At 48.5% G+C, this 16,761-nt stretch overlaps 1 protein-coding gene across 1 annotated transcript; it reads right to left on the reverse strand.

Annotated features, from left to right (window-relative positions):
• Positions 1-4,069: 4,069 nt before the first annotated feature.
• LOC133129088 (SLIT and NTRK-like protein 3) lies at positions 4,070-8,923 on the reverse strand. Its single transcript, XM_061242913.1, has 3 exons — positions 8,026-8,923; positions 4,640-6,884; positions 4,070-4,603 (listed from the first exon to the last, which is right to left on the reverse strand). The coding sequence occupies exons 2-3, from the start codon at positions 6,833-6,835 to the stop codon at positions 4,070-4,072; spliced, it is 2,730 nt and encodes a 909-aa protein (XP_061098897.1). The 5' UTR covers positions 6,836-6,884; positions 8,026-8,923.
• Positions 8,924-16,761: the final 7,838 nt, after the last annotated feature.

Below are 16,761 nucleotides of genomic sequence, written 5' to 3' on the forward strand. Positions count from 1 at the left end.
CCTGTTCCATCTCAGGAGACAGGTTGATGTGTGCAAATTTCCCAGGATTCAAACGCTTCCCAAAAAATACAGAAAAGTCTGCAAGAAACAGCCAAAAAAACAGACAAATGGGACCCATTGTTATGCACCTTGGCAACGGGACATGGCAACTTTCAAACGTGCTTGTCGGGGAAAAAAACAAAAAAAACAATCCTGCTCTCATTTTTTAGGCTAATTTGTTGGTTAATTACAAATAATGTGGAAATAAAAACAAAACAAAACATCCTAAAGTGTGTTATTCCACTGTGCATTCCTCTCTGGGGCACAGTTGGATACAGGATGATTGTTTTCAGCACAAACCTGGAACAAGCCTCTCTACACAGAAGGACAAAATGGTGTCTCGAGCTAGATGTGTTAAAAAGGGGAGCATATTCAGCACTTAGGAGGAATACTGCTACCTCCTGTTACACCTTAAGGACACCATCAACACTCCCATTGCACAAAAACGGTCCAATAAAATAACTATGATCATCACAATGATTAATGATAAAACTACTGTCTGCAGTGTGGATCTAATAATACCACAGCTCTGCCACATGACTGTAGCCTGCAACACACACACAAGCCTACATACTGACGCTTTTTGAGCCAGTGTATTAATAAATACATATCAGAAATAATCTAATAACGCCTCACCCACTTGTCAAGCGCAATTTAAGTACAGTCCTCCTGAGCGTACCAACCATAATGAGGATTTAATAGGACCCGCGGTGTGGGAATTATATTTTTTCCTTTTGTTTTAAGAAGAAAAGGAAACCTTTTCTCTCTGTCTGTAACCCGCTGTAAGTGACATTAATAATATGCAATCACGAACAATGCTTCAGGAAAAATAAATAGATAGCCTATGTATCTTCTTATTCCTAGAATCGTGAGTCAAACCCATGAGTCACATCACCCACTCCGTTTCACCTATGATTCTACGGATGGCTCATTTTGCAAATACTAATGTGCGTGGCTTAGCTGTTTGCAGAGTGTTTGGCGTGCTAAACAGCAACTTTGTACAGTGTGGAGTTGAAACCTACCGACGGATTAAAAAAAGCAACTCACGCGGAGGAATTTACTCGCTGAATTTACCGAGGGGAAAACGTGAAGCGTACTGAAGGCTACGCGTAAACTAACAGCCTTGGCGTGTTTTGCCTCAATTGAGTCCATCGAAAAGCGTGAAAAATGATAAATAAGCCTACGTGAGCGCGTTTGATTCCTCGCCTCCCTCCGGCGGTTTGCTGAGAAACCCCGTCTCACGGTTGCAGTGAGATAAAAGCACCGCGCTGTGACGCCGCGGAACACGCCGTAATGGCGTAATGCGCCGCCGGGTCATTAGGCTGATTGACTCGGTCTGGTAACGGCCTTGTGGATCTCATTACCATCCCCTCTTCTACAGCTGTTACCATACCGCCGCCAGAGAGAAGATCTCTCAGGGCACTACGCGAGGTTTAACTCCCCTCTCTATCTCACTCCCCTCCCTCTCTCTCACTCCTTCTCTCTCACTCTACAGTATCTCCCCCCACTCTCTCTTTCCACATGCTCCCCTTCCCTCTCTCCCCCCTCACTCTCTCCCCCTAACTCTCTCCCTCTCCCCTTCCCTCTCTCTCACTCCCTCTCTCCCCCCTCTCTCCCCCTAACTCTCTCCCTCTCTCCCTCTCCCATTCCCTCTCTCCCCCCTCACTCTCTCCCTCTCCCTCTTTCCTTCCCTCTCTCCCCCTCACTCTCTCCCTCTCTCCCCCCTTTCTCCCTCTCTACCTCCACCCTCACTCTCTCCCTCTCTCCTTCCCTCTCTCCCCCTCTCTCTCGTCTCTCTCTCCCTCCCACTGCCTCCTCCTCTCTCTCTCTCCCTCCCTCTCTCTCTCTGCATTCCACCTTCACCGCTGCCTGAACACAAACACTCCCAAGTTACCGGGTCAGTGAAGTGGGTGGGTGGGTGTGGGTGGGGGCCTGGGAAATATAAAGCATTACTGATGTGTGGAGTTAGTACAGTACACACACACACAAACGCTGAGATGAGTTTCTGTTCGCCCAATGCTTCCTGCTGCAGAGCGTAACCAGCTGTGTGTTTTAAAACACCCGGGTCTTAACCAGTTAAGGTGTGAGGTCACAAACACACAATTAGAATGTTCTCAAATGAACGTTCTCATGCTGATATAACAATAGCTAACGGCAGTGGAGTTCTAGAACACTGACTTTTGAAAAAAGGGAGAAAAAAAAAAACATTCCAAAATAACCTTCAAATGGTCATTAAAACACAGCTTTCACCAGGAATGTCACCCTGAACTGAAAACGTCAGATGTCACGTTAAACCAAATTAAACTCTCAGGCTGGTGTGTACCTTGTAATACCATAATAATGCATTCATAAAAATATGCTTAATGGCTTTCACACACAATTAGCATATCAATCATTCCAGCTTTCATAAATCAGCATATATTTGGCTGAATATGATGTCTGTGTGCTGATACATAAATTAAAGTCGCAATATGTAAGACGTAAGACATGATACATGTTATGGCATATCTTACAGAGATCACAATTTTTTTTTTTTCATATTTTGAGGTGCTGGAGCAGTCTCGATCCCATTGCGTTGCATTGTCAGTATCCGATTTACGATAGAATCAGCTGAATCTGAAAACATGTGGAAGACGACACACACTTATATTTAACCAAAGGTAATAAGACTGCGTTACGCCTGCAGTGAATTAGCCGGCCTCACTGGCGCCCTCGTGTGGACAACATAAGCACAAGCATACTGCAGATAATGATATTAAAGAGAATTCAACGTCTTTCCTCTCCGAACTCATCCTTTCTATGCCTTCTCGTCCTTCCGACACCCTCTCAGTTCCCCTTACCCCTCCCATCCCCGACAAAAAAGGGTCTTCTTTAAACAGAGGTGGAATACCCTGAGTCACCATTCTGGAAAAATCCGTGACAGAATTCAGCTAATGCCTTTGATGGAACACAAACAAAAACCTGTGCTCTGCTTGTGAACCTGGCTGGAATTCTGCTGCCACTGCATATTTCCCACCACAAACATTTTTAGCACCTTTATTTGATTTAAGGGTTTTATTAAGAAGGCTATACCAGACGCATATTCACTATACATTGATTTTAACATTTGCCTTTACAATAAAATCTTCACTGAAATTTCAGAATAAATATATGCACATTGTGTTCCAAATCTTTGTCAGAGAAACATTAAAAGTGCTTCCTACAAAGCCATTTTGTTGTAATGATTTCCAGGAGATTATTTTTTTCCTCTTTTTTTCTTTTCTTTTCTTTAAAAAAAAAAAAAAAGAAAGCAGGGTGACCTCTTGAAAGTCATTTGTATTCAAAAACGTTGATCGGCAGAGGTCCGCGCTATGAGAACTTGTATTCATTTATTTCTTTATTTCTTCATTTTCTTTTTGTTTGTCGTCGTTGTTGTTGTCCGCGATGCGTTAAATCAAGGCAGGATGATGGACGAGGTTGCGGTATCTCCGTCACATGTCTGTGTTGACGTTCCGGCCTCCGCGCTGAACAAGCATGCATGAAACTGCAACGGTCCGCGGAGGGCCGCGACCGCAGCCCGTCCTGACGGGCGGAGGGGGGCGGGGGCACGTCGCCTGACTGTGCGTAACACTTTCGGGACACATCCCGGGTCCTCGCCCTGTCCCTTAGCACAGCCAAAATCTGCCCCCCCTGCCCCCCCCCCCCCCCCCCCCCGGCCCGCCCCCCGCCCCGGCCTTCTTGTTTTTACGTACGTTCAAATGTCTCCTAAATAAAGAAATCTGCTCTGTACAAAAATAAGTATTGATTGAACATTGCTGGCTACTCTGTAGAAGGCACTTTATTAATATCTGAGTATAGACCTCCTTTCAAAGTAACTCAGTGATGGGGGGGAGGGGGGGGGAAGGAGAGAGACATTTTAAATACACTTTTTATCATTTAATCGTGGTGCCCCTTGCTTTATTCTGCTGTTTTTTTATGGGTTTTTTTGGAAGGTAGAGGAAGAAACAGGGACTGGGGGGTGGGGGGTGGGGGGGGGGGTTATTTTCTATGGTCAGAATCGGTACGATTTCTCCAGGACTTCGAGGTAATCCGGCTTGGTTTGGAGCTGCGCCCTTAACTCAAGGTACTCACTTTGGGCTTGGTCTGAAAATCCTTTCCCCGCCCCGGGCCCCGCCCCGGGCCCCGCTCCCGCCCCCGCCCCCATCCCCACCTCCGGCACGAACAAGACGGCGGGCTGCTTGAGCCGCTCGTCCTGCTGCGGGTGGCAGTAGTGCGCCCCCTGCAGGTGGGGGTGGGCCATGTGCAGGTCCTTTAACCTGGGCACGGTGTACAGGCTCTCCACGTACCCCAGCGTCGGGGTGGGGCCCTGACTGTCAATCACGGTGGGGCAGAGCAAACCGTTTTCGTGAAAGCCCACCACGTCCCCACCGGGACTGATGGCCACGATGGTGTTGAGCTGGGAGCTGGAGAGCGCCAGGGTCCACTCCTTCTCCTTCTCCCGCAGCGTTCGGTAGCCGCCGTTCCCGCCGCCGCCCTCTTTAGTCTCTGCGAACTGCTGCTGCTCCTGCTGCTGCTGCTGCTGCTGCTCCTGCACCTGCTGCTCCATGTGGTCCTCGCGCACCTTGTAGATGGGGTTGCTGCACATGTGCGCGACGGGGTGGGGCGCGTAGTCGTAGACGTGCCCCGGCGGCTTCTCCGGGGAGCCGCCGTCCAGGGGCTCCCGGCCGCTGCCCTCGAAGATCCCGCACTCCATGTGGATGCCCTCCAGCTCGGCCTCCCCCCGCTTGCGGAAGGGCAGCTTCTCGCGGCGCTTCAGCACGTGGGCGAAGAGCGCGGCGGCCGCGAACACGGCCGACACCACCAGCACCAGGAGGCTGAGGATGAGGACGGAGAGCGGGATCACGCCCCGCGCCGGCGCGAAGCCCGACGACCCCGCGTTGCCGGGGGAGACGACCCCGTCCGGGGTGGCGGCCGCGGCCCCGCCGTTGTTCGAGGCCGGCGCCGGCGGGGGAGAGCGTCTGAGTTCGGGACAGAGCAGCGCCGTGTCCAGGGAGCGCAGGTCCTTCCCCGTGGTGGAGTCGGGAGTCCGGCACAGCACCTCCCCCACCACGATGACGGAGCTCAGCTTCTCCAGCCACTGCTTGAGCGGGACGATGTCGCACGAGCAGTCCCACGGGTTCTGGTGCAGGTCGATCTGCACCACCGCCTGCAGGTGCTCCAGGACCCCGCTCACCGGCAGGTGCAGGAAGTAGTTGTTGCGCAGGTTCAGGCGAGCCAGCGAGGTCCCGGAAAAGGCCCCGACGGGCAACGTCCGTAAGAGGTTGTTGTTGAGGAAGACCAGCTGCAGGACGGGCATCAGGCCGAAGGTGGCCGGCTGGATCTCCCGGATCACGTTGTACTCGAAGTACAGGTAGCGCAGGCTCTGCAGCCCGCGGAACATGCCCGGCGTCAGCTTCTCGATGTCGTTGCCGTTCAGGTAGAGGCTCCTCAGGTTGGGCAGGTTGACGAAGGCCCCCTCCTGGACGTAGGATATCCGGTTGCTGCCCAGGTGCAGCAGGTCCAGGCTGGAGAAGTTCCAGAAGTCGGAGCGGTAGATCTTCTGGATCAGGTTGCCGCTCAGGTAGAGCTTCTTGGCGTTGAGCGGCCGCGGCAGCAGCTCGGAGATGTTGCGGAAGCCCTTCTCCTTGCAGTTGACGGTCAGCCCCATGTCGTTGATGTGGAGGCTGCAGGCGCACTCAGTCGGGCAGATGATCGGTATGGGCGGCCTGGTCTGGTACCCGGCGATGGGCGGCTGGTTGGGCCCGGGGTAGGCGCTCCGGGGCGTGGGCGAGGCCTTCGGGGGCCGGGCCCGCCTGGTGGGCTTGGGGTGCCGCTCCTTGTTCTCCACCGAGGAGGCGGTGTTGTGGTTGGACGACAGCATGGAGGACGGCTTGGTGGGCCACGTGCGGTCCTTGCCCGAGGCCAGTCGGGGGATCCCCAGGCTGGCCTCCACCTCCTCGGCGGACAGCTGCGGGCAGAGCTCGGCGCGGCCGATCTCCCGGAGGTCCTTGCCGTGCAGGTGGAAGGGGTGCTCGCAGGTGATCTCGCCCACCAGCGCCGTGTAGGGCACGCGCTCCAGCCAGGCCTTCAGCTGCACGATGTCGCAGGCGCAGTTCCACGGGTTCTCCTCCAGCTGGATCTCCATCAGGCTGCGGCCCACGTACTCCAGCGTGCCGCGGTAGCCCAGCGACTTCAGCCGGTTGCCGCGCAGGTCCAGGTGCGTCAGCGACACCGAGCGGAACAGGAAGCCGGGCAGCGCCGGGATCAGGTTGTCGTTGAGGATCAGCACCCGCAGCTTGTGCAGGTTGCGGAAGGCGCCGCTCTCGATCCGCTTGATGACGTTGTAGTCGGCCTGCAGGTACTCCAGGCTCTCCAGGCCGGCGAAGGTGTCGTTGCGGAAGACCTCCAGCTTGTTCTCGTGCAGGTAGAGCCGCTTCAGGCGGCCGAGGCCGTTGAAGGCGCCCACCTGCACGTCCAGCAGCGCATTGTTGCCCAGGTTGATGGCCACGGCGCTGTTGAGGTGCAGGAAGTTGTTGAAGTAGAGCTTGCGCATGGAGTTGCGCTGCAGGTACAGCTTAAAGGGCCGGGTCCAGGACTGCGAGATCTGGCTGACGTTGGTGAAGCCGCGGCCGTCGCAGTGGATGTGGAACAGGCTCTCCTTGACCTCGCAGTCGCACGGCTCGAAGCACGGCTCGTCGATCTCCTCCGAGTCCTCCAGCATGGGCATCGGCGTGGTCCATCCTAAAGCTATTGTGCTTAAGAGAGTTATCCACAGCATCCTTACTCCACGATCTGATGAAGTTACAGCCCAGGGCTACTTCACAGCACTGGAAAAAAAAAAAAAAAAAAAAGGAAAGAAAAAAAAAAAGACAGAAAGCAAATGACAACATCCATATTAATCACTTCTGTCCTCAGGACCGGGCAAAACAGGGCATTATTTGCCATGTGGAATGCGTTCAACTCAATATCCGGGGCAAACAACAACAGGAGTGGCAGATGTGACAAAATTAAGGGAACATTAAACAAGGATTAAATGGGAAATGGGATTAAAAACCATGACAACCATAAATAATAGCTATTTTTTTAAATACAAAACGTAATATCCATTTACTTGTAATTTAAAAGGGAGGGGGGGGGGGTTGTCATCTGTAGCACATCTTTTCATTACGAATCTGGCCACACGCATGCAAGAAATTAATGATGGTGTATATTTCCAAAAAATCGCCGTTTTCACCCTCCATCACCCCCCACCCACCGCCGATCCTTGCCAAAACAGAGGGCTTGATGCATTAGGGGTTGATGAACCCCCAAAACATTTGCAAAGAACATTAGGGACATTTGGTCGCAATTATGCAGCGATTTCTTCAAGCAGCGGCGGGTTTTTCTGAGGGTGGGGTGCAAATGCTTACTGTATTTAATCATATAATTATCTATTTGCCATTAAACCGTATTGATTATTTAGATTTTGCAGATGCCGCTACAAGTAGCTTCACCAGTGATGATTAGCGAAAGGCACATTGACTTTCCTGGGGGATGCTTAGTCTTTTAGGTTAATACTCGTAATTAGCATAAGTCGCAACAGCAGCGAGGCGATGCGCAGACCCGTGTAGAGAAAGTCAAGAGCAGAATGATTCCGATTCTGATAGCACAGAATGATTAATCGTTGAACCCTTGCGCCAATTATCCGATGAAGACAACAGATATTGCTTCTCTGTGTATTTGACGTTATATTGTAAAGCTGATGAATATACGAGTTGTTAAAAGACAATATTTGCACGCAGTATACTGTGTAAACGAATCGGATTATGTTGTAGTGAATGACACGGATTACACACTGCAATGAATAGTGCATTTTATTCCACAGCTCTACCGCAAGCCTTCCTCAATATCGGCTACTGCGGAAATCCACGCCACCTTCTGCAACCCTAATATAGACTAGGCTTACTATTAAATGAATCGTATACTTACTTGTTTTTTTTATTGTGGTCCAACTTCACATAGCTTCCCGGAGGACAGACAGGCGGTCCGGGGTGACTTCAGACGGCTGCCCGTACAGGCGAAGGAATGTCAGCCGATCTGAGAATCAAAAGCCAGTGGAAGAACCGGGCATTCGCATTCAAACAGGAGGACGCGGTGTGCAAGGAGGAAAAAAAAAACATCCAAAGGAAAAAATATATATGTGGATATATCTGCCGAGGAAACGAAATCTTAGGAAGCCAGAGAACAAACGCTCGAATTATTCGAATTGGAATTCTTGTTGTCAATTGTACTGTCGCGTGCAAACCACATTCCTCTATTAGATTTGACGGCATCAGACTAGGAAAACAAAACACATTAATTAATGAAACCGCGGAGTAGAAATCAGCTGCATTATTGTGCAATCCGTTTCAGTTTTCACTTTGGTGAGTATTCGCTTTCCTCCTCCAGCTTTTTTTTTTTTTTTTTTTTTAATCCGTTGCGATTCGAAATAGCCCCAGAATGAATTCACGCGACTCACCTTCTGCAGAGGAATTTCCAGAACAACCGAAAAACAGTAGTTTAGAAATTGTTGGATAATCTGTCAGTGTGTTTCTCCCTGAGCCGTGCTCTTCCCCTCTCTTCCCCCGCTGTGGTTGAAGGAAAAAGGGGCACTTGCGACGTGAGAAGAATGCAGGCGCGTTTTTTTGTCTATAGGTTTGCTTAGAATGCAGGTCCGCTCCCTCGATGCACGCTCAACCACGTAACCGGGCAAAGCTGCGCCTCAGAGCGTCCGATGCCGTCTTTTTTCAGCGCGCCCGTTAGCGAGCATATCGCTTAGATGCAGAAACATAACGAAGAGAGCGGTTTCCTCCCTCCCGGTAAGGGTTTTTTTTTAGACGTCATAGAAGTGAGCTTGAAGAAAAAGGGAGAGAAACTGATGCAGGATGGAGAGAGAGAGAGAGAGAGAGAGAGAGAGAGAGAGAGAGAGAGAGAGAGAGAGAGAGAGAGAGGGAGAGAGAGAGAGAGAGAGAAGAGAGAGAGAGAGGGAGGGAGGGAGGGAGGGCGCAAATTGGAGGAACAACTTGTGATGGTGGTGCTGAAGCAAGGCTTGCACGGCGCGCTTGGTACCGCATCGGGTGCGCGCGTCAGAGCGCCCTCTCGTCTTGCATAATGTGGTGAGGGGGTGTCTGGATGGTGTGTCCGGGATGATCAGAGTATCTCGCCAATGCTCATGCGACATACCTGTAGCTCGTGAGCCGCGAGGGACAATGAAACTGCTGCACAGTTCGGCTTACAAAACCAAGATTTCGGACACTACACGCATGTAAAGTATTAGGGCATAGGCTACTGTCAAAAGAAGCGTGTTTCTTTTCTTTTCTTTTTTTTACGAAGGGGGTTTTCATTTCTGATCGGTTACTTAGTAGTCTAATGCGCGAACTTGATTGGCGTGCTGATTTGTTTCTTGCGCGATATGCAGTCTGTGTACTCAGTTGCTTATGGGAAAAACGATAAACAAAATATCTATTATTTTCTTAAGCGTTTCCGCGCAGTCTTCCGTATGTTTGCAGCACGAGCTGAGGACACGCGGGGTGCTGTCCCTGTTCTCGAGCTTTCCGGAATCTTGAAGGCACCGGCTTGAAAATGTCAGCCTGTAGTATTCCACTGGAAAATCACTGCTGTAGTTTTTTTGTTTGTTTTTTTCTTGTTCGTAACTTCACCAAGAAAAATGTTGAGCGATTTTGAGAAATTACATTTTAAAGGCAATTGTGTCTTTGAAAATTGGGCTAAATGTAAAATTTAAACTGGGCTGGATATAATTTGATAGCTGACATATGTGTAACCACAAGATATTTTACCGATGTGGTTTTTGGTAATAATATAATTATGCGTTATTTAGAGCTAAATTAGTTAAGTTTTCTTTTCTTTTTTAAAGGGAGACAGCCTCTCACTTTGCCCTACCACCATTGTTTTCACAGCCTACGCTTTTTTTTCTTATTAATGACGTTGCTCATTGTTTCTTATAAAGACGTGGACATTTTTATTTTTTGTTGATAAAATAGTCTTGCTTGAGTGGCATACAGTTTTATTCAAGAGGAATAAAAAAAGTTATTAAGCGATTAATGTTGCGCATGTGTGTGTGGCCTATTGTTTTCTTTCCAAAATAAATCTTTGTTTTTCGTCAGAGACAGAGAGAAACGAGAGAGAGAAGAAGAATAAAAAGAAGGTGTGTGTGTGTGTGTGTGTGTGTGTGTGTGTGTGTGTGTGTGTGTGTGTGTGTGTGTGCGCGTGTGAAGGTGGTACGGTCGTGTAAAACCTTGAACAATAACATACCAATTACCGATCGTTTTTCCTCGGCGCTTGATATCAGCTCGCTTCCCGTTCTAGCTCGTCGCGTCCCAGTTCATTTCCCCATCCACCGTTGATTACGCTGCTGAAGCGATTGATGGAAGAAGAAGAAGACGGCAAACTCTCGTCTTACAAGGCTTTTTGCTCTCTGTGAAACTCAGGCTTATGGACAATATGCGGACAATGAGTCTGCTTCCCGGAAGCAAATTATCGCAACCCGTGAAGACCACAGAGATTGCAATCTTTTGCAAAGTTTATTGTATTTTAAGAGGTCCCGCTCATATTTTATGTCGGCTCATAAACAGAGCTCATTAGCAGTGCACCATCACCGCTTGTTATCCCTGACAGCCAATCAGCCCGCAAACTTTCCCAAAGTAATTCCTGGCCTAGTTTCTCACACTCCAGTAAAGTTCACTGGCAAGTTGAAGCATCACCATTATTATGAATAATTAACAAGCTGTTTATGTGCAATAGGAACACTGCGCTTCAATTTTTTAATTTTTTTTTTAACAAAAAAACTTATATCCATCAAGATTATGTAATTTTGCAATGCTGACATGCACACATAAAGTTATATAGGTTACTGTGCAGTTAAATGGATATCAATAATAGAACATTTATCATCACTGGCCCATCTGTACCCTATGGTGGCTGTGTGGCGTAATGGTTAGTGTACTCGATGTGTGGAGGTTGCATTCCAAGGTTGGACACTGACATTGTACCCTCAAACAAGAAGCTTAACCTGAATTGTTTCAATAAAAGTTCCAGCTGTATACATGGATACTTGTATAAAAATGAGAAAGTTGAGCAACCTGTACTTAAAGTCTGCAATTCCAGCTCATTTAGCATGTCAACAAAAATTCTAACATGAATTTCAAAACATGAGTGGAAATAAATCTGTGAGACGTGGAAATATAATGAAAATATAACAAATCTCTCCATTACTGCCAGCTCTGTGTGTGCCATGTTACTTTGCTGAAACTAATTGCACCAACATTCATTCCAAAACTATTATTGCTAGCAAGATGGTTTTTGGGGGGCGGGATGTTGAATGTCGCAGTGGTTAGCAATAATAAGGGTTATACAGCACCACGCAAAAAACTGTGCTACATTGCATTGTCTAAAAAGGCAAGCTGATATTTAATGTCTCTAAGGAAATTCCCCTGAACCCTCAATTCACTGGCCCCCTACACCCTCAATTCACTGGCCCCCTACACCCTCAATTCACTGGACCCCTAAACCCTCAATTCACTGGCCCCCTACACCCTCAATTCACTGGACCCCTACACCCTCAATTCACTGGACCCCTACACTCTCAATTCACTGGACCCCTACACTCTCAATTCACTGGACCCCTACACTCTCAATTCACTGGCCCCCTACACCCTCAATTCACTGACCCCCTACACTCTCAATTCACTGGCCCCCTACACCCTCAATTCACTGGCCCCCTACACCCTCAATTCATGGACCCCTAAACCCTCAATTCACTGGCCCCCTACACCCTCAATTCACTGGACCCCTACACTCTCAATTCACTGGCCCCCTACACCCTCAATTCACTGACCCCCTACACCCTCAAATCACTGGCCCCCTACACGCTCAATGAGGATGGGGTGAACTCATACTTGCCTTGTTTTCCCTGGTGGAAATCTTGGCCCATCTTGGTTCCAGCCTGGTTTCAAGCAGGTTTGAAGCTGGTTTTAAGCAGGTTTGAAGCTGGTTTGGAGCTCCAAGATGGTGGAGACAGCGACCATGTTGGCAGGACCATGTCCAGCTGGTGGGCCAGCTTGGTATTGAAATGGGACCAGCACTAAATTCCAGATCAGTATCCATTTGGAGCAGAAGCAGGTCCCAGCTAGACTCCATTTTTGGTTCCAAGCTGGAACTTTCACCTGGGTTGCTATTGAACTGTCCGTCGGTAGGTTAGGGGGAATTTGTTTCTGAGAGTCTATTGTATTTTGCATTTACACTCAGCGATCACTGCATTAGGTAGACATGTACACCAGCTTAATAAATACCTAATAAAGTGCTCACTGAGGGTATATTTCGTATTTTACATGGCTCAGAGTGCTGTAATTAGCATGCAGGTGGCTACACAGGTGGATATTCTCCAGGTGTTCTCAGTGGCAGTTAGTTATGTCATTACCTGTAGAGTACTACCTGTGTGTGAAACTGGGGGCTGCTCTTCTGAATGTGAGTGCATGACTGAGGACTCTCATGGACTCACATTCAGCGCATGTGTTCAGTCATTTACATCATCTTATGGCCCTGTCTCTGCACAATAAATCTCAATGCATGAAAAATGGAATGTGTCTCTGTGCTTTGCATGAGTATGTACACCACTGTGTGTATGTGTACCTGTACACGTGTGCGTGTGTTTGTGTGTGTGTGTGTGTGTGTGCATGGGTGTGTGTGTGTGTGTGTGCGCGTGTGTGACTTCTGAGTGTGTGTGTGTCTGTGAAGGTGTGTGTGTGTGTGTGTGTGTGTGTGAATGGGTGTGTGTATGTCTATGTATGTGTGTGTGTCTGTTAATGTGTGTGTGTGTATGCATGTGTGTGCCTGTGAATGGGTGTGAGTGTGTGTTTGTGTGTGTGTGCATGTGTGTATGCATGTGTGTGTCTGTGTGTGCATACGTGTAATCCGAGCATGTCGAAGCCCTTGGCGGTGTTGAACAATCACACACCACTGTCAGACCCGGCCGCTGGTATGTCTCGCTCTCCATCAGGTTATATATATTCAGTTACTGCGAGGAACACCACTGACGTTTAACTGCAGGTAAGCCAGGGAACACTGGAGCCTGCTGGCTTAACTGGGTATCTATGGAAACAGCAGAAGGTCTACAGAAGGGCTCCTAATTTAGGCTATTTCCCTACAAGGAGGAAAGGAGACATTCTTCCCATAGCAAAAAATATATATATATATATATTATACGACAGTTGGCTCTGAACACGCATTTTGATTGGCCGAGACGCACTCCACGAGTCCTGATATACAGCGCAACAGACCTCATCAATCCTCATCGTTTATGTTACATTGATAGATTGAGAAAAAGATCACTTTGTTAGACTAACTACATTTCGACTCTCGCAAAATGAACGGGATTAGATTCGGTAACGTCGGGTTTGATCTCTGCTCCCCGATGACGGGGGAAGAACATTTGGACGGCGATTATGCGACTAAGCCTCTTGTTTCTGAGCCTCCTGCTAGCTCATTTGTTTATAGCGTTGCCTGGCAGCAGGGATAGTTGTGTGAGCTATATGTATTTGCAGAGCGAAATTAACTTAATCAAAACAAATGCTTGGCAATTTCAGTACAGTTTTTCTTTTAGCCGAAGCGACTTACAGTTGATTAGACTAAACAGGGGACAATCCCCCCTGGAGTACTGTGGGGTTAAAGGCCTTGCTCAAGGGCCCCACAGCTGCACTGGGGCTTGAACGACCAACCCTCCGGTTTCCCAGACATGCACCTCAACCACCAGGCCACTCCAACGGTACTCCACTTCGCACAGTGCCTAAACCGCAGCTGGGTCAAACACGGAGTGACATACTCCCTCCCTTGTGGAATCGTTTAAATGTAACGATAACGATGTCTCTGCAGCTCACATCACTATGCTCGTCACAGGTCTGGCTGTCGAGGTCATTGGAGGACATTTCGTTTGCGTGCGGCGCGTTCTGAGAGGGCGATCGGGCCGGGGCAGGCGTGCATACCGCTGTTCGTGTTTGTTTTCCGTTCCGCGCGGTTCTGCCTTCGCGGAAGGAGGCGTTGTTCGCGGCGCCATCTGTTTTCACACATTATTTCCAGGCCCAAGAGTTATTGCCTGCAACCAAACGCTTGACAGCGCTTGCGGTCTGCGTGCATGTGCGCGTTTGAGTCAGAGTGTGTGTCCGAGTCTGCAATTGGGTACACGCGTGTGCGCCTGCAAACAAATTAGTGCGTGTGTGTGCGTGGTGTGTGTATGTGTGTGTGGTGTGTGCTTGTGTGTGTATGCATGTGTGTGTGTGTGTGTGTGTGTGGTGTGTGTATGTGTGTGTGGTGTGTGCGTGTGTGTGTGGTGTGTGTATGTGTGTGTGTGTGTGGTGTGTGTATGTGTGTGTGGTGTGTGGTGTGTGCGTGTGTGTGTGTATGTGTGTGTGGTGTGTGGTGTGTGCATGTGTGTGTATGCATGTGTGTGTGTGTGTGTGTGCGTGTGGTGTGTGTATGTGTGTGTGGTGTGTGCGTGTGTGTGTGTATGTGTGTACATGTACGTGTGTGTGTGCGTGTGTGTGTGTCTGGGGTGTGTGTGTGTACGTGTGTGTGTGGTGTGTGTGTGTGTGGTGTGTGGTGTGCGTACGTGTGTGTGCCTGTGTGTGCGTGTGTGTATGCGTATGTGTGTACGTGTACGTGTACGTGTGTGTGTGTATGTGTGTGTGGTGTGTGTGTGTGTGTATATGTGTGTGTGTGTGGTGTGTGCGTGTGTGTGTGTGTGTGTGGTGTGTGTGTGTGTGTGTGTGTGTGTGTGGTTGTGTGTGTGGTGTGTGTACGTGTACGTGTGTGTGTGTGTCTACACAAATTTATAAATTCACGTGTGTGTGTGTATATGTAGCTTGTCAGGAAATTTGTGTGCCAGATTTCATGACGCTTATTGTTTAAAGAGCAACAAAATGTACTCATCTATGTAATGACCACACAAAACATCACACCCATTGTCAGAGTAGGTGGGAAGCAGTTAATCAAAGGTATTGTATTGTACCACAGGTTGGATTTTTAAAAATCTGGTGTTTTGTCACGCGCAGGCTATGCAGAGGAAGAAAATGTCACTGAGATACTCAAGCAGATGATGTCTGCCTATTTCTGTGTCTCTGAATCCTTATTTATATCTCTCTGTGTTTTTCTATTAGTCTCTGAATCTTTCCGTGAGTCTCAGAATCGTTCGATCAGTCTGGGCACTTCTATGAGTTTCTGAATCTTTCTATCAATCTCTGAATATTTATGTCAGTCTCTGGGAATTTCTATTGGTCTCCGAATCTTTCTCAGAGTCTCTGAATGACTCTCAATTCCTCTGTGAATGTTAGTCTAGGCGGCGTGGGCCACCATCTAAAATGGTGTAGGGAAGAATACATTTCCTGCTTCAGTGTTCTTGGATGGTCACCTAACTAAATGATCAAGGGGGGTTAGGAAGCCCATACTGAATGATCAAGGGCGGTTCACTGTCTGTTTTGCTGACAATGACCATTTGGTTTCCTAGATCGCATCACATGCAGGTGTATTCGTCTGCCTGTCACCCAATCAGGGACAGGTACCTACGTTTTACTTCAGGAGGTTTGGGGTATAAAAGCTCATTCTTTTCCACCATGATTTTGTAATTGCCCTGCCTTGCTTTTTACCCGGTATGCTTCATGCTGTAATTAAAGACTATTTTTTTGCTATGTTAATAAATTGTTGTTAACCTGAATATCGGACGACAAGTTTTACTTCGCAAAGGACCGAATTCCTACAATGGCCACAGCCCAGGGCCACCTGTCGCTGGCACTCTCAATGTGACTGTTTCAATTCACACCCTGGTGTGCTCAAACCGCGAAGAAAGGTCGCCTGCGCTCACACGCTCCAAATGAGCTGCACATAAATCCACACCTGGGCATCACACAGCCCAACCGACTCTGTAAAAAAATGTTTTTTTAAAATAAAGATTCCCTCTGGTACATCTACAACACGTCGCTCCTCTTACCACCCTCTAACCGGCAATGACTCGCAGTATTTAAAATAGGTCCAGATCACACTTTTTGTTTCGTTTTTTTCTCCTTTTACCGCGAAAACATTTCACGTAGGCGTTTGTGACCAGAAAAACAAATCCAAACGCACAACGTTTTCACAATTTTCCCACAATACAAATAACGTTGTAAAAACACTACTTGGCCAAGTGGGGAGCAGTGTTAGCAGTTGGCGGTAGCAGTTAGCAGTAGCAGTTGGCGGTGGTGGTAGCGGTTAGCGGTAGCAGTTGGCGGTGGTGGCAGCAGTTAGCGGTAGCAGTTGGCGGTGGTGGTTAGCAGTAGCAGTTGGCGGTGGTGGTAGCGGTTAGCGGTAGCAGTTGAACAGAGGCTGCAGGCTCTCTTAATGAGGCAAGCCATGGGACTGGGGTGGCAGAGATACATTCCCATTGGAGGGGAGTCCAGGGAAATTAAACGCCAAGCTTCCACCGGTGCAGGGAATAAAATCTCCATTACTTTAAAGCAAATTCCTCTCATTCCTCTCATTGTGCCCCTGGGAGGGAAGCAGGGGGTTATGGGGTACGTCAACACTTACAGCCCCTGAGAATCAAAGTTTAGCGAGAGAAATATGCACAGAACTTTGGAAGTTAAAGAGGCTTAAATTATTATTAACTTGTAAAACCCAATTTCAGGACAAAAACTGTACTGAAAT

Source organism: Conger conger, chromosome 5 (assembly GCF_963514075.1).
Source record: "Conger conger chromosome 5, fConCon1.1, whole genome shotgun sequence".
Lineage (NCBI taxonomy): Eukaryota > Metazoa > Chordata > Actinopteri > Anguilliformes > Congridae > Conger > Conger conger.

What these genes read in the sequence shown, in the direction of transcription:
- LOC133129088 (XM_061242913.1), bottom strand. Translation starts at nt 6,835, where the DNA reads ATGCTGTGGATAACTCTCTTAAGCACAATAGCTTTAGGATGGACCACG. An exon ending in GCAGCAACCCCATCTACAAG is followed by an intron (nt 4,604 to 4,639) that starts GTGCGCGAGGAC and finishes CAGGTGCAGGAG; the next exon opens with CAGCAGCAGCAGCAGCAGCA.